We start from the raw sequence: 25,406 nt of genomic DNA on the forward strand, positions 1-25,406 counted from the left end.
GACAGCTGCACAAATTTATTTAGAACTTCAAATGATTTGTCTTCTGAAACACACTCCACTGCCCACCCCTGGCACCAGCAGGGAGGGGTGCCACGGTACCAGACCAGGACCTGCTGCTTGCGCTCCGATTGTCACTGGCTGGGGAGCCAGGGCTCCCTGGACGATTGTATCTGCCACAGGCTCTGCTGGGGCTGCTGCCTTGGGGCAGAGCCAGTCTGTATTTGCAGTGTTGCAAAAAATGGAGGGACTACTACAGCATCCACGTGCCTGCGTGCACCAGTCCAGTATCCTCAAACACACATACATCCACACGTTTTTTTGCCCTACAGGCCAGCTCCCACTTTATCCAGCCCACTGACTGCAGGAGAGGTCTCCTGTGCTTGTGGGTAAGGGACCAGCTCTGGTTGAGGATGGCTGGGGGGCCTGCAGGTGGTTGGAGTCCTGAGCAATGGGGAGGGGGAGGCACAGGCTCCAGCAGCACCTCCTTATCCCACCCCTCTCCTCTCCGAGGAGACATCACCTGCACCACTGGTCCTGCCTCGTGCTCAGTATCAGTGGCTGGAAGCCCCCTGAGGTGAAGGGCATGTAGTGGAGGTAGGGAAGGAAAACAGCAATGCGAGTATTATCAAAGAGGGGGAGAGAGGTGTTCCTGTCCAGAAGCTGAGGCCCCCCCAGCCCCCTGGTGCACCTGCTGCCCTGCTCAGTGGCACCAGGCTCAAGGGTGGATGGGGACCTGGGGGCGCTGCACAGGTGCTGGTGCCCAGCCAGCTCTGCGCTCCAGGGCCAGCTGCATGCTCCAGATGCTAAGCGGTCGCATGTAAGCCAGCGAGCGGTAGACTTTCTTCTCCCGATAGGCCTCTGGTGTCTGGAAAGCCATCCCCAGCCGCTCCCAAACTGTCCGGTAACAGCCCTCTGCTGTACGAAAGCCTTCCTCCACCAGCCCCTGCAGCAGATGGAAGATGACCTTCAACATGTCCACGGAGCACAAGGAGATGGCATGTGCCAAGGGGCACAGCATCACCACTCACCTCCTGGATCATGGTGGCAGCCAAGGCGTAGACCACACCAATCCACACCTCGTCAGACTGCACGCTAGAGGTGTCAGGCACCCCGTCAGGTCTCATGCCATTCACTGCTCCCATGGTGCCACCAGCAAAGCTCATGACATTCTTCTCAAAGATGGTCTTCAGTGCACTGATGACATGACTCCTGGGGAAGACCTGCATGGAGAGAGTAAGAGGAAGGAGGTTTTGGGCTCAGTGCTCATGCAGACCCCTCAGGCTGGGTGCCCAGCAAGCAGAGTTAAGCTTTCCATGAGAAAGAGGTCAATGCTGCTTGATGGGTAAATAGCCACCTTGGAAAAAAACAGGAGGAAGTAAAAGCACTTCTTTCCCACAAAGACTGAAGAAAAAAAAAAAAAAAAAAAAAAAAAGGCAGTTGCTCAACAGAAGACATGATGAACTGCATTTCACCTTCCTCCTGGGGAGGCCAATAGCTCGTTTTGAGGCCCAGACTTTCTCATGCCAAGACCACTATACTTTTCCCTCAGCCCATCTGCACCAGCTACAAGGGGCACTGCAATGCCTTCAAGAGATGGGACACTGGCCAGAGATGGCCAAAAGATGCTCTGGGATCAGTGACACTGGAGGTATCTTCCTGCCAAAGGGAAAGATTATGGCAAAGCCAGTCTGATGACATCAGAATGCATATTGCAGTTGCAAAATGAATGTTGTGGATACTGGTTGGTTTGTTTGGGTAGCTGCTGGGAATCTTGGTAGGGGGCAGGGAGGTGGGGAATTCAGCTCAGGGGAAAAACAGAAACAGGGCTTAGTTTTAAGTGATTTCAAAAGGACTTTAATCCTTCCAATTTTGTAATCTGGCAGTAATCCAAGAGTTTGTGGCCGGACCAAGGGGAGCTTGAGGTGAGACAAGGGGCAGCGCAGGGATGAAGAGGTCAAACTGAGATGTGTGCAGGGTGCTTGATGGTTATCTGTGTCTGGTAGGCGAGATTTGAAACTTTTACCCCAAATGAAAGCTAAAAACTTACGCAAAACCAATAGTGCCCAATGCATAAACATTTCAGGAGATTACAGGGAGGAATTAGACACCTTCCCCTTCCAATAAGGGAAGAGATTGTTCAACAAACCACAGCTAAGAGCTCAAAAACAAGAGCGTAAGACCAAAACAAACTCAAGACAAAGAACTCAAAACAGTTACAAGAACAGACTGAAGTATCATGCTGAATAAGCTCTTGCTGAAAAAGAAAAAAAAAAACCCACCCAAAACTCACAAACAAAACATAACCAAAATGAACCAACCCCACCTGAGCACGAAAACACCTGCCAGCCAAACAAAAAGCAGTGGAGCAGCAATGCAGTGAGGACTGCATTAAGATGAAAAGCCTCTGGGCACAGGTGAAAGTAAATAAAGCTTTTGTGTCACTTTCATTATTGGCAATAGAACTAGGAAGTGTCAGTGCAGCAGAAGTTACTGCCTTGGAAAGAAAAGCAAAGCTCAGGACTCAATGATGTTGCAAGTGGAGGGCTGGCTCCTCTCCAGCCCACCACCTAACAGCAAGTAAGTCATAACAAGAACTTTGCAGAGTGACCACGATCAGGAGCAATGCCATGGAGCAACGACGACACCTACTTGCAAGAAAGAGAAGAGCCAGATGGCTCCCAGCTCATCAGCACAGACCAGGGACACGCCAGACCTTTCTTGCCAGTCTGGTGCCATCAGAGCCAGGGGAAGCAGAAGGTGTGATGACACCAGGCAGGAGCTTGTCAAGGGAACCTGGGCAGTCCAACCAGACAGCTCCGACAGACTCAAAGGAAAGGCAGATTCCTTTAATCTACACTGAAGCCAAGCATCTGACACACTCATGTTTCCTGGTGTGGCTCTGGAGATAAGCCCACGGGCTGTTAGGAAGCAGGAGTCAGCAGAGGGGTAGTGTGAAGCAGTCATCTCTGGCAGGTTTCAGGGCAGTTTCTTCAGGACTGGAGTCACAGGCTTCTCCTACTTTGTATTTCATTACTGACCTGTGCATGCAGCAAGAGTGCATTAATGAGGTTACAAACAGGAGGGCTGCCAGCCAGGCAAGGGACCAAAATACACGGGGGTGGGGGGCATAGGGGCAGCGGGTATGGACACACACCACCAAAAAAACCTTGATGGTCATAGTAACAGAAGAAAGAAGTTCACCAGTCCCACTTTCAGGGGGAGCTCAAAGCTCACCAGACCGTTTCCCCCCCCCCCCCCAGAAGGGATATCAGGGTGTTACAGCATGAGGTCTGGGCCAGATCCTGCCCAAGTCCCGGTCCCTGAGCCCCAAACCCCAAGCTCTAGCAACCCACACTGGGATAAATACAGGAGGGCATGACCAGGCACCCGTTTCTCATTAAATCCCACAGCATACAGCACAAACTGCTCCCTTCAGGTCACTTGAAACTCCCCTCTGATACCAACAGACAGTAAAATGGTCCATCACCCTCACACAGACAAAATTCATTCCTTCCTTCAGTCAGCCAAAGCGTTTGCCTGTTCATCACCATCACAGAGATCTTTGGTCTCACAACTGTCCACACGGCTCTTTGCTTCCCAGCCCTGTTCCAGGTATTGCACCACCAGCAGCTGCTCCTAACATCCCATCAGACAAGAGGAGTCTTCAGCCAATTCTTCTCTTGCATATGAGGAGCAAGAGACTTTAGGGCCCCAAATGAGCCTCAGTTCCTTCAGGTATTCATTTAGGACTTTAAACTGGGCAGCAAATAACACGTGGAAAGTTTTATACACCTTCTTCTCCTATTTTTAAACAAGTAGCATCTTGCAGAGAACAAACCCCAGTTTGTTTCCAGTGGGATCTTCCTCCAAGCGTGCCAGAGTTGACTGCAATTACACACCCCTGCTGCATGGCTTCTCCATGAAATTTTGGTTTAAGGCAGGTTGCACTGATATGCAGCCAAACAGCCTCCATCCAAGCATGCACCACTGTGGGGGAGCAGGCTGGAGCTCCCCACACCAGCCCCCAGTGTATAACCTACACCATGTACCAGCCCTGCTTCTGCTGTCCTCCTGCTGCAGGTCCTGTCTCACCCCCACCCGCATCAGGATACCCCTTCTCTTACCTCAAACTCCCCTTGGTCCAGGCCACAAGCACCAAGAAACCACTGCCCAGCACACTGGTCTGACATGATGCTGCTGGAAGTGTCACTCCCACTGCTGTCATAGTTGTAGTATTTCCCTGCAAAAGGCAGGAAACAAGTTTAAAATTGATAGTTTAGGACCCTGGCTCATGTGTGCTGTTCCTATAGTCCTTCCCACGAGGCAGAGGCACATCAGCTCTTTTCAGAAGACTTCATTCTCCTTCCTTTCCCAGATCATTACACCCTTTCTGTTCCCTCCCTGGTACCTGCTCTTTCCCCTCCACTTGCAGGTATAGCATCTCCCCTCCTTCCCCCATCTCCTACAAAGCTTGGGTGGCCCTAGGAGGAGCCATCCCCTTCCCAAGGGACACACAGCTAGCTGAGTGTGGTTCCCCACTAGGGAGCACTCACCATTCCAGAGCATCCTCTCAAATGCTTTCTTGCCCTTGGACAGGATGTCTGTGTATTTCTGCTGGATCTCAGCATCCCCAAGCACCTTTGCCATCTTGCACATCATGCAGACAGCTGCCAGCCACAGCCCACCGCAGTAGGCGCTGCAGGAACCAAAGGAGAGAAGCATCAGCAATGCAGGACACCTCACAGGTTGCACAGAGCTCCCACAACAGACAGGGATCAGAGTTCCAGCTCTGAGCCTCCTCCCCACCCCATGTCCCCCATCTTCAACCCCCACCTGCCTCCCTTGCTCACCTGGCTCCATTTACCACCCAAGCGTCATATGTCTGGTCAGCAAAGCCACCGTTTTCGATGAGCCCATCATTATCTGTGTCAAACTTCAGCTCTGACTCCATCACAGCCTGGAGAGGCAGGACATGGTCACACAGCCCCTGCATCCTGGCAGTCCCTCACACTGCTCAGGAGCATCCATCCTCTTGGGATGTTGCACAGCTCCCAAAGGAAGTGGGGAAGAGGGATGCCCCATGGTCTGATCCCCTCCTAGTACCTACCTGGCAGACTGGCCACATGTCCTGCAAGTACAAGGAGTCATGTGTCAGGTAGTAGTCACGGTACACCTGCAGCACAAACTTCAGGTTGAGGTCCTTCCAGTTGGCAGTGTCATGCATCAGATAGGCATTGACACGCTGCCACGGCTCATCACCTAAGCAAGAACAGCATGGATACAGCAGGGCAGCAAGCAAAAAATGTCCCCTCTCCTACCCAGAAGCAAGGTCCCAAGGGTGCTGTGATCAAAACAGCACTAAAGTAATACATTGCACCCTGTGCCACGTCTATCCAGAGCAGCCTTCCCAGCACTGCTGAGCTTCCCTCCATCTCCACTGTACAGCTTCCATGCAGCATGGTCTTCATTACCACCCCAAACCATCGAAGACTGCTATTCCCAGCTAAGAAAACAGTGCATTCCATGCTCCATACCTCTTTCCCACAGCCTGGGAAGTAACTACCCTCAGAAAGTTGCATGAGCAGCCCTGCACCTCCTCTGCCCCTGAGAAGACCCAGCCAGACCCCTCACCTGGGTCCCCAATGTCATGCGGCACCACATTTTTCAGCTTCACCTGGGCTGTCTGACCACACATCAAGTACTGCCGGGGCTGGATGTCCTCATTCACCACTGTGACAGCTGGAGAGAACACAGAGCAAGAGACATTAGAAAGGCCGCAGGCACTGCAGTAGCAAGCTCCAAGAACAACCACAGGCAGGGCCACCAGCACCAGCACACCTGGCTGCCCTTCGGGACTCTGGCTGCAAGACCATAGTCCTCTGCAAAGGGCTGAGAGGACAGGAGGCTGCTCCCAGCCTCCCCTCAGCAGGGGACACGCAGCTGTCACCACCCCCTTGTTCAAGGTAGTGGCAACACCCAGGGCCAGGCTGGAACCCTCGTGGGCTTAGCCCTCCAGCAGCCCAGCAAAGGGCCACCACCGAGGAGCCTCCAAGCCCACCCCAAAGCATTAGGGTCTGCAAACAGCTCCATGCTTCTCCTGTGCAAGGGGCAGAGAGAACTGGTAAGACCAGGGACTTGCTCAAGGCAGGCAGAGCCAGCACCCCCAGTGTGGCAAGAAGGCACCCCAGTACTGGGTAGAGAGATGGTGACTGGCAGCAAGATTGGGCATTTGGAAATCCTGGGCCCAGCAGAGGGGCTAGAGGGGGATGCTGGCTCTACAGCACAGATTTCTGTGGCAGACGCTGTTCCCAAATCCCGTCTCTTTCCTAGCTGAAGACATCAGCAGGCATCAAGGCAGAATCTCCTGGGTCACTCACCAATGTCATACTGCAGGCTGATCTGCAGCTTGGGCCACAGCATGACAAGAGCAAAGGAGGCGTAGAAGTGGACATCATAGGTGTTGTACATCCGGTACTCCTGGCCTGGAAGGACCAGGGAGACAGTGAGGGATGGGAGACCTGCCAAAGCGAAGGGAAAGGAGGGGCAGGTCCTCTCTCCCACATGGCCCAGGAGGGTGGGCTCTTTCACAGCACAGGCAGGGGCTCCCGTTAAAAGCGGGTTTTACTCCCTACATATAGCACCCAGGGGTCTGGAGAAGACCTCATGCCATGTCCTACAGGGCTTGGTCCTGCAAGGGGTTTTGCTGGGAACAGTGCTGCTCCCTACTCAGGGTGTGAAAAGCACCCCAAAGGCAGGATAGAAACACCTCATGACAACAACAGGGAGGGGGTGAGTTGGGACCATCCATCACGTCCCTGCAAGTTACCTTCCAAATAAGCAAACCTTCCATACTCCCGCAGGACAGGGAGCAGGTGGGAGAGGCCAGCCCCCGCCGGCCCCTGCAGGTCCTTGGCACAGCAGTCTGGGGGCAGCTCCACCCAGATGGTCCCCCCGTCCGTCATGAAGTACAGCTCATTGAAGAGTGCTGACTTGTACCAGGAAGGCAGCTGGCTGTGGGCAAGAGGGAAACTCAACCACAGTGGCTGAGGCAGTAATGCTCCTGCTCTGGTCAGCCCAACGAGGCCATCAGGAAGGTGCTCTCATCTACCCTACCTGTTCTCCAGGATGGGCTTCTGCCATGCCTCGATCTTCCTCTCCCACTCCTCATAGTGTGTCAGGGCATGATGCGACAGGGCAGGAGCAGCATCACCTCTGCTGCCAAAGAAACGGGTGTACCGCCTGCCAAGCGGGGGTTTGGTGAGTATGCTGTGAGCCCAGGCTGGGAAGCCCACCCAGTCTTGGGAGAGGGGCTGGACTATACTGAACACCGGAGTAATACGACTGCTAGTAGAGGGGCACTGAGGAGCAGGCACTGGGGAGAGGGTCCCCTCTGAGCTAGCAGGGCTATGGCTGCAGGGAGCAGGTGGCACAAGGCTCCCCAGACAGTACTCAAGCCTGGATGCAGGGAGAAGGGGGCTTTGGGCACGAGCCAAGCCCCACTGGAGACAACCCACCCACCTGAGATGCAGCTTCTCCCTGGAGCCAAAGTGAACACAGGGCATGTCCCAAGCCAGGGCCAGCTCCAGAGTCCTGTGCCCCTGGGCAGGCACCCTGCAGCTGGCACACACTGCTGCTGCTGTCACCTCCCCCTTCTCTGTCACGCTACTTTTACCTGCCAGGAGGGAAAAAAAAAAAGAAATAAAAATCACAAGTGACCAAGGAAGCCCTGTGGGAGGGTAACTGATGCTCTCACACACCCTGAGGGGGGTGAGACAAGGCATGCACCAGCCCCTTTGCAACCTGGAGGGCACAGCCCCAGGGTTTGAAGGGAAGACATTACCACACGTGAGTTAACCGCTTTTTGCAAGCAGGAAAAAATACCTGTAATGGGCGGAGGGGTTAAAAAAGCAAGCCATCAAAGCAGAGGAACAAATCTGGCAGGAAAAGCCACCAGGCATGTGTGGGAGGGACAGAACATCCCATGACTTTGTATCTGCAATGTACGCAGAGACACTGTGACTTTCTAGTGACAGTCATCGTTTCCAGCTTTCTGCAGGGTGCTTGAACTGTGCCCGGATTTAAGAAAAGCCCTGAGGCAGCTGGATAATTATATGCTGGTTCTGACATGTGCATCAGGTAAACTCATTAAAGCAACAACTTCAACAGAAGTACAGATCCTGACTATGATAATGCCTTGCATGTATGAAGGAAAACCACATCCCAATAGCCTGGAGAGCTGAGCACATCTAGGCAGGAAACTCAGTTTTCCGGAAATATTTCTGTAAACACTTTGCATAATTTAAGCTTCAAGAAATGTCGCTGACACACCAGGAGGCTGCACTGCCATTCAGCAAGACCTGGACAGGCTGGAGAGTCAGGCAGAGGAACCTCATGAAGTTCAACAGGGGCACGTGTAGGGTCCTGCCCCTGGGGAGGGACAGCCCCAGGCACCAGCACAGGCTGGGGTGACCTGCTGGGGGGCAGCTCTGCGGAGAAGGACCTGGGAGTGCTGCTGGGCAGCCAGTTGCCCGTGGGCCAGCTGTGTGCCCCGGTGGGCAGCCAGTTGCCCGTGGGCCAGCTGTGTGCCCCGGTGGCCAAGCAGGCCAGTGGGACCCTGGGGGGCATGAGGAGGAGCGGGGCCAGCAGGTCGAGGGGGGATCCTCCCCCTCTGCTCTGCCCTGGTGAGGTCCCACCTGCAGTGCTGTGCCCAGTGCTGGGCTCCCCAGTTCAGGGGGGACTGGGAACTGCTGGGGAGGGTCCGGTGGGGGCTGCAAAGACCATCAGGGGACTGGAGCATCTGCCTGGTGAGGAAAGGCTGAGGGAGCTGCGCCTCTTTAGCCTGGGAAGGCTGAGAGGGGATCTTACCAATGTCTACAAGTATCTTAAGGACAAATGTCCAGAGGACGGGGCCAGGCTCTTCTCAGTGGTGCCCAGCGACAGGACAAGGGGCATTGGGCACAAACTGCAGCACAGGAAGCTCCATCTGAATCTGGGGAGGAACTTCTTCACCTTGAGGGTGACAGAGCCCTGGAACAGGCTGCCCAGAGAGGTTGTGGCATCTCCTGCTCTGGAGACAATCAAAACCTGCCTGGATGCAACTCAGCAGTCTGCTCTATTTCAGCAGGGGGTTGGTCTGGATGAACTCCAGAGGTGCCCTCCAACCCTGACCTTGCTGTGAATTCTTGAAGACTCAGTGCCAGTACCGCTAGTTTGTCAGCATCATTCTTGTTCAAAAGTTGGCAGAGATGTCACCTTTTATTGCAGTAACAGGTCAGCAGCAAGGGCTGGGAGGCCACACTGCTACGAGGCTTCTACCAAGGGAGTGAGCAGACAACTGAGGATGATGCAGAAGCGCTAAGGTATTACCACAGACTTTCAGGGAACTGACATATTAATAAAGGACAGCAAGTGATGGCAGCACCAAACTCCAAAGACTGCTAAATGCCCACTAGAACAAACATGATGGGTCCCAGCTTGCAGATCTGGCAATGGGAACTCAGGGAAGATGGCTGGGCATCACCCTAGCTACTCAGGAAAAATCTCAAACTCAGAGTGCAGCCCTACACAGACTAACAAGATACTGGCATGTACCATTAACATAGCCAAGAACAGCCCCAAAGTGGTGCAAGGCAGCTTTTGGAAAACCACAACAAGGACAGCGTGACAAGCAATAGGAAATCTGGATACAGCCCAAAGCTGGGAACAAGCCACAGCATCACTGGTAGTTTTTTTGCAATGGCACCAACGTGGCCAGAAGAAAGGAAATCCATCCTTGCTTGCATGCCTGGTGCTCCACAATCAGTGTGGCCACCCATTCCCCCTGCTCCCCCTCCACCCATCCCATGGAGGATGGAGCGACTCACCGGCAGGTGAATCCAGCCTGCCATCCTGCAGGAGGTCCTGCCACACCTCTCTACCCGATGCCACAGGATTAAATGCTGTGAGGTGGGTGACTCCCGTGTCAGCCTAAGGAAGGGAAGAGCATCATCAGGGGCTGGTACTTTTGAGGGGCAGATGCAGCTGCTCCCCCCACTCCCAACAACTCTGGGACCCCACACTCACTCCCTGCATGCTGTCCAGCAATGCTAATTCCAAACCTACTTACTGCTGTCCTGCAAGCTTCACCCACAACTTCTCTCCTGACAAACACCCCCAAAGAGGGTGTCCTCAGAAAAGTCATGTCACCGCTCCTGCTCCAGCGGTCAGACAAGTGCTGAGGACCAGTGTCAACCCCGACCCACTGCACACCCATCCTTTACTAGCTGCCTGGAAGCAGCCCCTCTACATTCAGCAGGGCTGTACAACACCCCCAGCTGGAGCCACACCAGTGCCAGCCCTTTACCTTCTCCCTGGCAGAAATGGCGAGGGTGAAGGGGTTCACATGTGTGCAATGGTGCAGCAGGACTCCTGCAACCCGCTCGCCCTCCTTCTCGAAGGCAAAAGGCTCGTTCCAGTGCCCTCCGCTCCTGTCCTCCTTTGTTCCCGTGCCATTCTGCAGGCTGAACATGATGGAGACTTCCACATCCTCATTCCTCCCATTCTCCACCTCCCAGATGAACACTCCCACCGGCAGGCTGGAGTCCTGGTAGAGACAGACAACACTGCATATAGGGCTGGTGCTCCACAGTTAGCCATTGGAGCATCACCGCTCCCACTGGCGGACCAACTGGGCAGGATGCAACGGAGTAAGTGCACTAATAACTTGATCTAAGAGCCCGTTGCCAAGCTGGGGAGTAGCAGTGGGAGCAGAGGAATTTTGGGGGCAGGGAATACAAAATTAGATCACAAGCCCTGGGCTAGCAAACCCCCCACTGGACAAGACACAGATGGAAAAGCAGCATTTAAGGCTCAGACGGGTGTCTCACCACCCTCTACTCAACAGGCTGATACAGGCTCACATGCTTCACTGGGGTAAGCAGAAGGTCAGGCATGTCAGCAGCACAGCCTGCCGCCCTTGCCCAGGGCTGGGAGTGAGCAGAGGCAGCATGTGGGAGCAGTGAGGCATCCCCTGCTGCGAGTTTCCGCATTGCTGTGGAGGTTCCTCTTGCCTGGGAGCATCACTAAGCAGAGACAGGGGGAAATGCTGGGAAAGCCCAGCTAGTAAGCAGCTCTTCCTTTGGAGATGGCAGGCAAAAGCCAGCTAAAACGCTCTCAGGAACACCCAGCTGACAAACCAACCCACAAGTACAGGCTGAGCGTTTCCCAAAATGCTACCACTGGATCCTCTGGGCAGCAAGGCGACAGCTCTGGACCTGCTGTTCCGGGTGGACAGGAGCTCAGGTGGCCATGGGACAAAACCAAAGGCAGGGAACAACCAGTACAAAGAGTCAAAGCAAAGGTCAGAGGGGAAAAGAGCAGCTGCCAGAGAGAAGCACAAGAAGGAAAAAAAAACCACCCACAAAATAACCCACCAAAGAGATAATCCTTCCAGCACCAACTGCTGCAGGAGGGGCAAAGCCTTCCAGGGTCCTGCTGCTCCACACCTGGCAGCTGGCACTAGGGACAGGGTCTTACAACAAGAGACCAAGCTGGGAAAAGAACAAGGTGGCAAGCCTGGTTGTCTTCAGGCAATGCTGACAAGAGGGACAAGGAACTCCTCTACTGCAGCCTCCCTGGATGCCACAGGAAATGCTCAGGGATCAAAAACTCACCAGCTCCAAGCCTCTGCTGCCAGAACAGGGCACACCAAGCATCACACAGTACATTCCGGTCTCTGCTGTGCCAATCCTTCCCCCCTTCCCATGCAGGCAGCTCTGCCATATCCCTGCCAACCTGCTCCACGTCAGCTGTGCTGGCAGAGCACAGTACAGCCCGGTGTTCCCATGGGACAGGCTGCAACCAGCATGGAGCCATCACCTTCTCACCTTATAGTCGTGGGGGATGACAGGAGAGACCTGGCGGCAAGTAAGCACCACATTCTGCCCCGGAAGCTCATAGACCATCCACGCACGGGGGTAGAGGGCATGGTAGAAGGCATAGCGGCCACAGTAGCCCCAGTTCCAGCCCTGCAGGGTGCTGGGTCTCTCCACAGACAAGACCTGCTGGTAAACCGTCTGCCCTTTGCAACGCAAGCACACCGTGAACTAGGTAAGAGAGAAGCACATGGAGGGGATGAGATAAGCCCAAGAGCAGATGACTCAACCACCCAGGCTGCTCGCACCCCTTGCAGACCCTATGGCACTTACCTGGTTGGCGATGACCGTTTCATAGTGATAAATGCCAGGGTTCAGCTGCCAGCGGCAGAAGTCACCCCGCCAGCCACGGGTGATGGTGCCTCCCCCGATCCCGCCCAGCGGGCACCCTGGCAAAGACACCAGAAATTAGCACCCCTGTTCCCCCACATCATAGGATCTGGCTCAGTGACCCTCCACACAGCTCCAGGGGCCCCTCTGCACTGCCCGCACAGCAGAAGCTCCTTGACCTAGCCACCCCCCAGCATCATGATGGCCCCACGTGAATCCCCACCCACACAGCACACTGGGCATTGCACCACCCCAGTGCCCAAACTGGAGGCTGACCATAGATCTGCTGCAGAGGAACAGCACACAAGAGGTCAATAAAGGCAGATTTCTTCTCTATGCGTGTCTTCTTGTACCACCACCTGAAGTATCTGCAAAGGAAAGAGAGGTATGAAAGACAGGAGCAGGCGTCACTGTCACTGGGCAGGACGTAACCACCACCCGTTGCAGCTGCCCCTCTTGTAGAGATGTACTATGGCAACCTGTGCCCCAGGGCGCGTGGGGTGGCAGCCCCTGCCATCTATCTGCAGCACGTCTCAGCCAGGGGACACAAGCAGGCAGAACTCAGGCTGCTCAGGGCTGCCTGCAAGGGTACAGCGTGAAAACACAGTGCTCCGATACCTGAGAGCAGGGCTCCCAGCTCATGTAGGAGCAGGAGGCTTTCCCAGTCACCCGTGAAGTGGGAATGCACACAGGGACCATTGCTGCCACCACTACCTCCATGCCTGGTAGGGCATGACCTGCTAAGGAAGGTCTCAGAGGGGAGGCACAAGCCCAGACAAGCCACATGCTGCTCCAGGGACACGAGCCTTGCTCTTCCACCCCCGTGTCACCACTTGCACACACAAGCTTGCTACATCCCAGTGCCACATCCCCAGGGGCAGATGGCACAGGGCAGCCTTGCCGTGGAGGAGGTGACACCTGCTGTCTGCAGCTGGCAAGATCCTGAGGACTCACCTTTGCACACCAGCTGCACAGCCAGGCAGTGCCTATCAGATAATTTCTCACCCAAAGGCCCAGTAATAGAGACGCCCAAACAGGGGCACACCTGCAGCCGGGTGTGCCAGCACCACTCCAGGCAAGAGGTGCAGGGCTGGGCTCAGAGTCAGCGCTTGTAAAGGACTGGTTTTTGCTAATGAACAGCCCCAAGTTAAATTTTCCATACAGAGACAATTAGCTTATGGAAACCAGTCACCAAACCAGAAGAAGCTGCTGAACTTCCCCCAGCGAACAAACAGGCAAGACCCAAACGGTGGCTCCACAGCCCCAGGTGCCAGGTGGGTGACAGGGGCACTGGAGCCCCCATGGTGTGCAATGTCCCTCAGCCACCTGCAGCCACCAATGCCATACTGCCAAGAGGAGAAAGCCACCCTGCTGGGAGCACACAGCCTGTCCCACTCCAATGGCTCAGAGGATGGAGAGTCCAGGAGATGGGCCACCACAGGTAAACACGAACCCCCTGGGACATGTACGCCCAGAAGCAAGAGGGAGAGGCTCTTCCACGACACCCCCTGCTCCTACACACTCCTTCCCAACAAGGACAATGCACACTTGCCTTTTTGGCTGCATGGTCAATGGACATTCATTTTTATTCACCAACATCTAAGGTTCTCAAATCCCTCTCAGGGCGATATTTTCTGGGTTGCAGTCTCACAGGACCTGAAAGCAGCTCACTCTCCACTCCTACATACGCACCTTGACATCTGACTGTTTAATGACATTTTGCCTGCAGACGTCCGGGGCACCACAAGAACCAGCCTGTCCTGCACAACTACCCTGAATTCCCAAATCACAGCTTGCTGTGTTATCTCTGAGCTACATCTGCTGCAACTGCTCTTCTCCCAGCTGAGACAGCCCTGGCTTTATGCTGCTGAGGTGAGGTTTTGGCAGTGTGCGCACTCTCAAGGAAATTATTTTATTTTAACCCAGCATCGGGGAACCAACCCAGCTGCTTCCCCGGCAGGTTTCTGCTGATGGGAAATAAGGTGCCCAGGTGGAGCAGCCACAGCACAGCACAGCAGGGCATCCCAGCTCCTTGGAAAGGAGGTAATGGAGGGATTTCAAAAAGCAGTTTTTCCAGGAGCACACAGCAGGAAAGGTTTGGGATTTACAGCCAGCCACTGCCTGAGCTGTTCTGCCATCTCAAGAGCAAACCCCTCCCCTGCCAGCTTCTCCCAAAAATCACTCAAGCCAAGAGAAGGTCGTCGATGCCTAATTGCTGGCTACTAACAGCTCTGCCAGGGCTGCAGAAAAATCAGGAGAAAGTCTTCATATTCTGCAGCACCAAAAGCCCTGCCAGGCCCTGAGGGCGTATTTTTCCCTTCAAACTGGCAGTAGGATTAAAACCTGTCCAGACATTACCCTGCTATTCAGATCCATGCCATGACCCTCTCCCAGGGCACACAAGCCACCTCTGCGGAAACCTGCCTGCACCTCCTCCTGCCCCAGCATCTGCTGCAGCCCAAACATCTGGATGACCTTTTCTTTCCAGATGTGCAGCTGTGGGTGTTGCCATGAAGGAGTTACCCAAAGAGCCCCAATTAACAGAAATCCAACCCCAGGGCTATTAAAATGCCCAGCCACACCACTTGCAGCAGGGCTGCAGGAGAGGACACCAATCCGCCAGAGGTTTAACTCAACACACCACCATGTCAACACAGGACATGGTGGCTCCTCTCTGCAGGTCCTAAGCTTCCTCAGCTGAGGACATACAGCAATCCCAGGGTCCTCCCAGCCACCTCAGGAGGTACAAGCACCTGCAGGTGACTTGCTCTTGATGCACTAAGCCATACCTAGTTCTGAGAGCATCCCTGGCACGGGTGCTCCCAAGAGTGGGGTGCTGCTCATCATGGGTCACTTGGGAGAGGGCATGGCAACCTACAGAGCTACAGAGGTTCAGATCCACATGCCATGCTGCAGGACTGAGCCCACAGGCTCCTCTTGCAGCACCAGCACCCAGATTTCCATCAGCTAGCTGCCTCTGCCGGGCAGACGTATGGGTGCCCACCAATGCCAGGAGCATACAGCCTTCACACATCCTCACATCCCTGCATTAGCTGCACTTCATCAGCCAACACCACTGCCCTCAGGTTTTAATTCAGACTCATGCAGGTACTTCTCACCATCCTGGCACTTACTCCACTCAGCTTTCTAGGCTGGAGTCTTCCTGCAAGAAAGCTTTGCCCTGCACGAGTATTTTGAGATGACAGCTAAATTACCTCCTAAATTTGTACAGGGGAAGAGGCAGTGGTTTGGCTTTTAGCTACCTGCATTTTAACCTTAAAACCTTTTTCTATGGCTGACACAAACCACTTCCATTTTGAGACCCCAGACTCCCCAGGCTGGCACAGAGGCCATCACCTCTCCTCCCCACTCACCCCACCAGAATTTCACCCTTTCCCACACACTCAGCTTATCCCCAACCTGCTACAGCAGCTTTTCCAGCAGCTTTTATCTGGGGCGTGCAGAACCCACACGCTCCCCTCCCTGATGCCCAGGCTCACACCGGGATGTCTCAGGTCAGACCAGCATGCCGCACACCCCGAAGCTGTCAGCTATCTACCCTCTTCATCAGGCTTTGCCGGAACCAGCCCTGCAAGCAGCAACCTCCAAGCACACAGAGCAGGAAAAAAGCTCAGAAAATGGAGGCAGGAGATACAAAGCAAGCAGAGGGACCCAAATCACACTGCCACTGGTTCAAGCGTTCAGCCTGACGGGTACGCAAACACCACCCGGGCACAGTGTTGAAGGCTGAAATAACAGCGTTGCTTCCCACACGCGTTTCTCCTGCTACTTGCAGCTCACCCCAAGGCAAAGTCAGAAGTCCCCATTCCCAAACCCGCTGTGGCACTGCGAAATGCTCCCGGTTAACTCCCGGTTTCACCCGCGCCTGCCGACGCCGCCTTACGCGGGGCCCGAGCGCCCGGCGCCAGCCGGGGAGGATGCGGCGGCACCGGGCACCGGCAGCCAGCCTCGGGGGCGGGCGGGGGTCCCCCGCTCCCCCCAGCAGCGGCGGCCCAAGCCCTCCCGGCTCCGGCTCAGCTTTGGGGAACCCCAGCGGCGGGTACTACCCCTAAGCCAGTTTCGCCCAGTCCGCACCTGCGCTCCCAGTGCTGGCGCCAGACAGGCCGCCAGCAGCCGGCGGCTCGGAGCGGGCAGCGGCGCCCTACGGCCCGCGGCCTTCCGTGACCCGCCGTACTCTGCCCTCCGCGCACGGGGAGGGGACACCGTCGGTGCTCCCCCGCGCCCAGCCGCCTGCAGCGCCGACGGCCTGGCGTGCGGCGCGGTGCTCCCCCGCCTCCGCGCCCAGGACAACCCCCGCGTCTCCCCCCTCCCGGGATGCTCCCGGCCGCCGTTCCCCCCCGCCCCCATCACCCCGCGTACCGCAAGGCGAGGCCGACGTGCCGCAGGACGTCGCGGAGCGGCACGTCGGCGGCGCCGTAGGGCTGCCGCGGCTCCTCGAAGCGGTGCGCCAGGCAGACGCGCCAGCCGGCCGCCGCCACGCCGCGGCCCCGCGCCGCCCCCTCGTACCGCTGCATCAGCGGCCCCCGCCGCCTCCGCCGCCGCCATCGCCACCCCCCGCCCCGCGCGCGCCCTCTTCACTGTGCACGCCGTCCCGCCCCGCCCGGCCCCGCCCCCGGGGCTCGGCGCCACGCGCGCCGCCGAGCGCGTCCGAACACCCGGGCCCGCCCCGCCACCGACGCGACCTGCGATCCCCTGGCCGCCCGACAGAGCGTTGCCGAGTGGGTCCCGAGCGTCGTACGAGGGTTGCCGAGCGCTGCCCGAGCATCCCCGAGAATTCCCGAGCGCCGCCCGAGCGTTCCCGAGCACTGTCCGAGCATGCCCGAGCGCCGCCCGAGTGTTGCCCGAGCATTACCGAGAGCTGGCCGAGCGTTGCCCGAGCGCTCCCGAGCGCTGCCCGAGCTTTGCCGAAGTAGGTCGGGAGGGCCCCTGCGCGGCCGAGGGGAAGCCAGGCCGGGAGCGGCGAGTAGTGCGGAGCGGTGAGTGGGGCTGGGGCGGCCAGGGATGGTGGCTGTGCGGGGCGCGCTGCCCGGTGTCCCTGGCCGTCCTGTGGGCGTTTGCGCTTGTGTGTTTGCGGTCGAGGCCACCCTGAGGCCCCCGGGCAGGTGTTGGTGGGGCTGTCCTTCACCCCCCGCAGTATGTGCTGACCCCCCCTTACGTCTGTGTGGAGCTGGGGGGGGCGGGGGGTGTTTGTGTGTGGCCGGGGCTGTGCGTGTGTCCCCTGCACGCCTGGGTGGGTGGGTGGGTGTGGGTGGGACTGTGTGTCTGTGCCTCGTGTGTGCAGAGCCAGGCTGGCCGTAACCCATTTACACGCCCGTGTGCTGTGTCTAGACCCTTGGCTGGGTCTAGACCTCCCTGACTGCCCCACATGCCTGTGCCCGGCCTGGCTGTCGCCATTCTTGCTCTGTTACAGCACCCAGCCCTCTCTCCGTGCCCACTGTTGGGTTTTTCTTGGCAGGTGTGCAGCAGGGCTGTCCAAGCCATGATTGAGGTCTTGGCCAAGCTGGGCCGTGGGCCTGTCTTCCTGGCAGGAGAGGTGCTGGAGTGCGTGATCACTTTCACCAACCCATTATCAGCCTCATCGACGTCCGCCAGCAGGTACAGCAGCCCACGCCAGTGGGCCCTTCTGTGCATGAAGCCTTGAAGTGGCAGAGCTGTCTGGGTCCCTCAAGAGGGAACGGACCTCCCTCCCTCCTGAGCAGCCAGATGTAGTCATGGCTGGGTTGTGGGGCAATGGTGCCAGCTCAGCCCCTGGTGACTCCCCTGACCGAGGTACTCTTTTAAGGGTGCTTTGTGCCATCACTGTTTCAGAGCTGCAACTGACATAATTGTTCTGGTTTTCTGCCCCCAAGAAAGAGACAAAGAAAAAAGTATGCAGTTAGAGATGCTCTTAACTTCCCCTCAGGTGAGCCCTCAGTGACGGGATTACTGGCAGAAAATGAAGCCAAACTGGCTGTCAAAGCAGGATATCTAGTTACACCAGGGTGACAGTCTCACAGGGCAACATCCAGACAATGTCATTATTTCCTGCGTTTATGGAAGGACCTCTCTTTGTCAAGCCGCACACTGAGGTATTGGTGTAACCTCTGCCTCCAGAGCTGGCAGGCAGAGAGATGAGCGCTGCCAGGCGTGAGAAAGAGGCAGCCTTCTGTGGCAGCATTTTCTGTGGCCCAGCCTCCGAGTGCTGCATCTCCCCTGATCATTACTGTGTCTGAAATGGGTGTTGAGGAAATGCGAGAAGATGGGAGCTTCCTATATTGGCTCACGGGGGTGACTCCACATCATAATTAGTCGCCCAAAGTTTCCATGCCTGCTGAGTGTATGGCCTTGTCTGATTCTCCAGCGGGTGGAGAGTGCTTTCTCAATTTGAGCCCTTCTTGGGAAGTGTCCATTTCCAGCCCTGTCAGGTTCAGCATCTCTTCATCACCAGCATGCATTTCACACGTGATTGTTTTGGTGAGCCCACCTTCAGTGCTTGCAATCTCAGCAGCAGCAAAGCAGTCTTCTGTATTACCACTGTAGGGCTTTATTGCCTTCCTTAACTTTCCATCTTGTCTTCCTGGTTCATCTTCCTTACTGCATTCAGCTTTTGAATTCAGCTCTGGCATAAGCAGCTAGCTTTCCAGAATTTTGTCTTGTGCAGTGGCAGTGCGTTTTCCTGGTTCCAAAACATGTGGAACTGCAAAGGTGGCAGGTGGAACAGTTTTGGAGGTTCACAGCAGAGCTACAGGAGATTCATTTAGGAGTTTCATGTGTGTTGTGGTCCTTAAAGAAAATACCTCTTGAAAAAAGGAAATTTTTTAGAATAAAAGGCAGGTGACCAAACTGATGAGACTCAGCTAAGACAGTGGTGACACCACATACATTGGTGGCTTGGAAATTGAAGCTGTGAGGTGCTTAAAGGCAGGAGCCAGATCAAAGCACAGTCACTGCAACAGGGAGGTAGGCCCGTCAGGCACTAGAAGCTTTCGGGGCTGGAAGAAGCTGCAGTGCAGGTGGGGGAACCAAGAAGCACTCATTTCAGGCTTAGAGACAGAATGGAAGGATAGTAAGTAAATGGAAGATGGTGAATTTGATTGTGGTGTACAAGGCATACAAGAAACAAAGCTTTTCTGCCCAAAGCGTGACCCTTGTGAGCTACAGGAGTTGTAGGGGGAGGTGAGAGAGGAGGGAGATGACCTCACAACAGCACGGGATCCTTCTGCACCCTGCCAGCTGGACAAGCCAGGTCTATCAGCAGGAAGGCAGATAAAAGAAAGAAGGAAAAAAAAAAAGATTCAAAATACAGTGTTTGAAAGTACTGTAATTATACTAAGCTTATATAAAGTTCATTGTCTCTCAAGCAAGACCATTTTTCTATTTCTATATAGCAGATATGTTACAACAGAAAACCTTTTGGCAGCCCTTGTGGAAAAGCCATGCTGGTACTTTTGAAGATACAGGATTACAGTTGTGGAGCTAGAAGTAACTGGGTAGAGTAACCAACACATGTTTGGGTAAGGGCAACCAGCACATACAAAAGATCAAATAGGGCGTTGTTAGTCAGCGGAAACAAATGCAGCACGCCCTTTTTTCTCTGATTCGTCTAGACGTTTAACTGCTCTGATGTGTCACATCAAGAGATACCTGCATGTCACAAAAAATCCCTGTGCCACCTAGAACTCTGGTGTCAGTGGTTACTAATCAGATCATGACGTTAGAAAACATACACTAGCTAAATTAACACCACTACTATTGAAATAAAGATAAGATGAGTGTTTTGGAAACTGAGAGGTGTCAGTAGCACCATGGGAGATGCCGTGTGGAATGGCTGAGGTCATAGCGGTGTTCAAAACATAAGACTGTTTTTCATGCTAGATGCAACCAATTCTTGTGGCTGTAGAGGCAGAGCAAAATGACCTCCTCTATAACTGTCAGTGAATCCTTTGCATCCTGAGGAGAAAATAGGTCCTTATTAAGGACCTGGAAGCATTATTCTCTGATGGTCTTATACAACCAAAAGTTGATGTTCTTGAGGGGGACAGTGCTGTGGGGAAGGAGCACCTCTGTGCCCCACCTGCCCTGAGGAGTGTCGAGCTTGGGGCAGCCGGGGTGCTGAGGGCAGGGGCAGCTGAACCCAGGTTGCAGGTGTTTGTTACTTTTGAATTTTCCCACTTCCCTGATGGTTGTGTTGTTACTGGTGGCACCTTGGAGTGCTGCTCTGCATGTCACTTCTGGCTTGGGATTTAGGTCTTCATGGCTAAAAGTCCTCTGCTGGGCCTGGCCCATGTGCAGCAGCTGGAGGTGCCCTCTCAAAGGTGCAGTCTGTGACCAGCTCCAAGCTGTGGCTGATGAGAAAGGTGACCAAGTTAGTAGGTCTTTGGAACAAATCTTGGGACGCTTGACCTCAGCATATTTGCTGGAAGATCCCTATAAGATTCTGCACAGGCTACCTGGTCTCTGTCCTTGTAGATGGGGTGGCTTCTGACTGCGCTGCTTGCGGTCTTCTGGCATGTGTGTACAGTGGGCTTCTTGGGGCAGGGGTGTTTCCTCGCTCAGTGTCAGTTCTGTGCCCAAGGTCTTGTGGTTTAGGCTACAAATATTGCTGCTGAATAAGATCCCTCAGGCCACAGAGTCAGGCCTTGGGTGAAACTGCTGTCAGCATCTGGGGTGGAAGTGGATTTGGGTCAGCACTCCAGCCCCAGCTTGCTCCGAATGCTTGTTTGGAGCAGGGCATCAGTGACAGTAAAGCAAGGCCTTCTTCCTTCCAGACAAGCAGTCCCACATGGAGCTGAGCAGCAAGAGCTGCTCTTCTCCCAATTCATGCTTGCTGTAATCCAAGTTTAAAGCGCAGACACGACTATTGCTCTTCTTTGCTCTCAGTGAGATGCTGGCGTGGGCCAGCGCTCAGATCCACTGCCAGTTTCATGCCAGCGAGAACCGGGTAGCGCTCCCTCCTTCTGATGGCAGCAAGCACGATGTGCAGGCAGAGAATGAGACAGTCTTCGTCCCCAACAGAGGTGAGTGCCATTCTTATAACCCCGGGCAGGGACAGCAAGAGCACAACGAGCAGGAATCATGCAGACTATAATGTGTGTCTTGAGGGCAGCATGTGTAGAAGTGAGTGGAAAGTCCATGTTGCTTTCCTTGTGTAATTCCCTGGTGATGGCTACTGCAGGACCTGGTTAATACTGGGATCAAAGTGGCACTAGTTTAGAGTGAAACATGAGGGTTGTCTGTCCAGCTGTTCTGGGAATGTCTCATGATCTGACCAGGGCATGAGATGTTTCCTCCTCAGCCCACTCCTCCCCGTTCCTCCCCAAGAGGATAAGGCCCAGCTGGCCTGGGCACAGCCCAAGTCTGGGCCGCATTCATGTGGTTCTTCTCTTCCAGGAGAGCGTGGTCAGTGTATCCTGTCCACCCCACCAAAGATTCTCTTCTGTGACTTGCGACTGGATCCTGGGGAGTCAAAGTCCTGTGAGTCCTGTCTTCTTTTCCCCTGCTCAGAGAGCTCACCTCTGGGGAGCCCTGCTCTCAAAGCTGGCTTTGCAGAACTAAGTGCTGCAAGTGGGAGACCCTGGTGCTTGTGGAAGGCAAGATGCTGTGGTGGGAGTGTGAGTGCTAAGGAACTGTGTCCAGATTCTGTTCTCCACCGTATGAGGGCTGCATACTGCAATGTGTCCCTCAGTCCTGCCCCTGGCCTGCAGCCTTTGCTGTGTAGCTACAAGGCATGAAAAGTTTTGAAATACCTGGCTGCAGCTGAAGGAACAGTTATGCACACCTGCATTACCCTGCCTTTATTTCTTCAGCTGCACCAGAGTATTCTTGGGATTTAGGCTGGCATCCTTCTAAGGTCTGTGCTTCCTCTTCACGTTGTGGCTGTCCTGGAGATCACAGTCTTCTGCCTGTTCTGTTTTTCCTGCTGTAGAAGTGAACAACTTCTCATCTTCTCTGCTCAAAGCTCTTCATGTCTCCAAAGCCCTCAGACAGTGTCATTCCAATGGGTCCCCTTTAAGCTCTCCTTCATCACTACTTTCCCTTCTGCTTTAGAGAAATGTTTTTCCTTTTCACAAGGAAGTTGCAGCAACTCGGTTTTGTTGTACCAGGCAGCTTTCTCTACCTGAGTAGACAGCTGTGAAAATACAAGTATGTGCTGTTGCCTCGTTCAGTGGCTGCATGACCCTGTCTGTCAGTTCGTGTTGGACCTCCTTTGCATTCTGGCAGCCCGTGGTCTAGCAGCAACATAACGTTAAGTGTTGCAGGCTGCGTGTGGAGAGCTTCTTTGGGTTGTCCTAGGGATCTTCTGGGAATGGTTCGCAGAGACCTCTCAAGTCACAGAGCAAAGGAAGCAGAGAGGCAGTGCCTGTGGTGGAGGGGGCTCTGCTGGAGTATTGAGCTCTGGGAGGTGAGAGCAGAGGTGCAAGTGAGACCAGCAAGTTGCAGGCTGTGAAACTGGAACTGTGAAACTTTTGAAACTGCGGTCTCCTGCCTTTCTAGGCTTGGAGGAGCCTGACTGGAGGGAAAGGCGGACAGGGTAAAACCAACCTGGCTTTGGCTAGGTGCTTTGCAGGGTGGGGCAGTGCTGTTGGGAGCTGTGCCTCCTAAATTGGAAAGCCTACTGTCTGAGTATGTATTCTACAGCACCATGTGGGGGAAAGGAGCTGGCCCTGCCACATTGGAGCCAAGGACCACTGTACTTTCTGAAAGTGGCTGTGCCAGGGAGGAGGAAGTGGTAGAAGTCTCAGCTGGCCTGAGGCTCATCTGGATTCTCCTGTGCTCTGTGCTGCTGGCAGGTGTGGGGCTGGAGCATCCAGTCCCTGGGATCAGGGGAAAGACCCTTTCCCAGCACATCTCAGGCAGGCTTGGCAGTTGCTGGGAGAGCAGATTGGTGACTACAGTCCAACCTCCAGGTGGCTGGGATGAATTGAGAAGATTTCCTTGTGTGCAGGCTTTGTGGGTGGAAGCTGTTCAGCTCCCAGCTAATCTAGCGATAGCCTGTCCTTCCCAGTGATGCTGCACTGTGTGTATCCATCTGCTGGGCCACTGAGTGACACTGGCACAAGCAGCTGCACCTGCCTTTCACTTGGATGCAGCCCCATAGCAAGAACACAAGCTCTTCCACATTTTGAGGATCCTTTGCTGTGTGTTACAGCCTTTCCTCTTGGTTGTGTGATGCGCGCATCTATAGCATGTGTCGTGTGTGATGCTGCTGTGTGTGGCATTGGGCTTTTTAGAACTGAAACCCCTGTATCACAGCCCCAGCTCTGCCAGGCTGCTCACATCGATCCCATCGGCTTGCTGTACCGCTCGTCTCACACAAGACTGCAGCTGGCATGCTTGCAGATCATTCCTGGGGGCTCCTGCCAGCTCTGTGGAGGCAGAGTTAAGGCTGTGTGGGTGTGTATCTTAATTCTTCATTTCCTGTTTTTCAGAAGTTTTGAGTTTTCCTGCACAGTTTGGAAAGGCAAAAAAACCTCCACCCAGAAATCTTAATTCTGCTTTAGCAAAGTACTATGTTATTAAACTGTAGCCAGAGCTGGCACACATAGCTGAGGTTGTGTCAGGCTGTCTCTTGATAAAGGCCTTGTTTTCAGTTGCTGACCAGCTTATTCCCCAGTATCTTCCCCTGGTTATGGTGCCTATATGTTGAAGTTGACTCACCTCCTAGCCCTTTGACACACTGCCCAGACTGAGCTCTTTAAATTTGTCACCATAAAATATTTTCTCAAAGCCCTCAAGTAATTTCTGTGGCTGTTTTTGCCTCCTCTCCAGTTTTGTAATACCTTTAAATATTTGGTAGATCACAGAGAGGGGAGGAAATAGAAGCAGCCCAGACACAGGCCGGCAGCCCAGCCAGAGGGTGCAGTGGGTGGGTAAGGAAGGCATCCATAACACCAGGAATGTACTTCCTTCTGGGGTATGCATGGAAGTTGGACTTCCGAAGCCTCAGCATTCCTGTGCCAGGTAGCAAACTGCCCGTCCTCCTCAGACAGTGGTGGTCCCTGCTCAGAGAATCCTCATTGGGCATGAAGGTCTTTGTGAGCACTCTTTTTAAGCCTGGTACAGGGGGGTACAGCAGTCTTCTTCCTTCCTTGGAAATACCTGATTTTCCTCCCTGTCAGGACAGTTCTCAGCTTTATACGCACCCTGGTCCAGCAGAACAGCCCTGTGTTTTAAGGTGTGACAACCTGTGGATGCTGTGCACTAGCATAGGCTTTTTTCTTCCTTCCAGTCCCGTTATTTCAAATCTAGAAGTTATATTTCAAATGTAACACTAGCTTCTAATCTAAGCCTCGATGTTTAGGATGTACCAAACTTGGGGAAGGATCTGTAGTTTCACAGCAGGATGCTGCCATTCCTCTGGCAGGGTATGCCTGCATTATGGTGGGGAAGTCAGAGAGGCGGAGTCTTTCCACAGTTCACTGTTTGCGCCTTTCTTATTATACAGCATGCGGTTTGGGAAAACTGTAGAAGTGTTCACACTGCGTCAAGAAGGGTTGTGGTTTGTGTGGTGTCCAAGGGGCTTTGGGAAGGCTGAATGTGGTATAAAGCCAGGCCCCAGCATCTCAGAAGTCTCAGTCAGAGGCTTTGCAGTCTAAGTCATCAGTCTGTCAAGGGGCATACGCCACAGGTTGTTGTGAAGGTCTCTTAATTGTTTCTTGGCCATTTAGACCAGTACTTCAGAGAAGAACACAGGAAGAACCTAATTTTTGCTGCTGAGTTTGGGTTTTGGCAAATATCAAGAGGGGCACATTGGCACCTCTCTGCCATGTGGGGCAGAGCCCTGAGGAAACCTCAGGGTGTCACTGCATCGTGAAAGCGATGTGCAAAGGAAGTGCGCAGAGGCAAATCCAGGTTGAACTCGTGATGAGTAAGTTTAGCTCTCATGTGTTTGTGTTCCTGGATTTTACATCTTTCACATTCTTTTGAGGCAGAGTTGAGTGTGTGTGGTTGTATGTGCTGGAAGCAATGTCTGGATGACAGTGCATGTGATGTGAGGAGCAGTGCGCTGGTGCAAGGAAGCCGGGGATGTGCTTGGCCTGCTGTGGAGAAGAGGAGACAGCAGAAAGCACCGGCCACTGTCCCTAACTCAGCACCATGGCCCATCCTAACCCTTGCTGCAGGGAGCCTGTGAGCAACAGCTCCCGGAGCTTCTTTTGGCCTTCA

General features: G+C 54.4%; 2 protein-coding genes across 2 annotated transcripts in view; one reads left to right on the top strand and one right to left on the bottom strand.

The window, feature by feature from the left end:
* GBA2 (glucosylceramidase beta 2) lies at positions 1-17,112 on the bottom strand. Its single transcript, XM_056323695.1, has 18 exons — positions 16,946-17,112; positions 16,623-16,835; positions 12,519-12,610; positions 12,186-12,301; positions 11,865-12,083; positions 10,343-10,582; positions 9,864-9,966; positions 7,519-7,672; positions 7,114-7,239; positions 6,827-7,011; positions 6,378-6,482; positions 5,632-5,739; positions 5,108-5,259; positions 4,851-4,957; positions 4,554-4,696; positions 4,125-4,240; positions 1,029-1,220; positions 1-943 (listed from the first exon to the last, which is right to left on the bottom strand). The coding sequence occupies exons 1-18, from the start codon at positions 17,110-17,112 to the stop codon at positions 716-718; spliced, it is 2,766 nt and encodes a 921-aa protein (XP_056179670.1). The 3' UTR covers positions 1-715.
* RGP1 (RGP1 homolog, RAB6A GEF complex partner 1) overlaps positions 17,107-25,406 on the top strand; it is a 10,990-nt gene continuing 2,690 nt past the window's right edge. Inside the window, exons 1-4 of the mRNA XM_056324655.1 lie at positions 17,107-17,239; positions 17,719-17,858; positions 21,123-21,259; positions 21,633-21,716. Of these exons, the coding sequence (XP_056180630.1) occupies positions 17,743-17,858; positions 21,123-21,259; positions 21,633-21,716 (337 nt within the window). The 5' untranslated portion in view covers positions 17,107-17,239; positions 17,719-17,742. The remainder of the gene's footprint in view (positions 17,240-17,718; positions 17,859-21,122; positions 21,260-21,632; positions 21,717-25,406) is intronic.

Source organism: Falco biarmicus, chromosome Z (assembly GCF_023638135.1).
Source record: "Falco biarmicus isolate bFalBia1 chromosome Z, bFalBia1.pri, whole genome shotgun sequence".
NCBI lineage: Eukaryota > Metazoa > Chordata > Aves > Falconiformes > Falconidae > Falco > Falco biarmicus.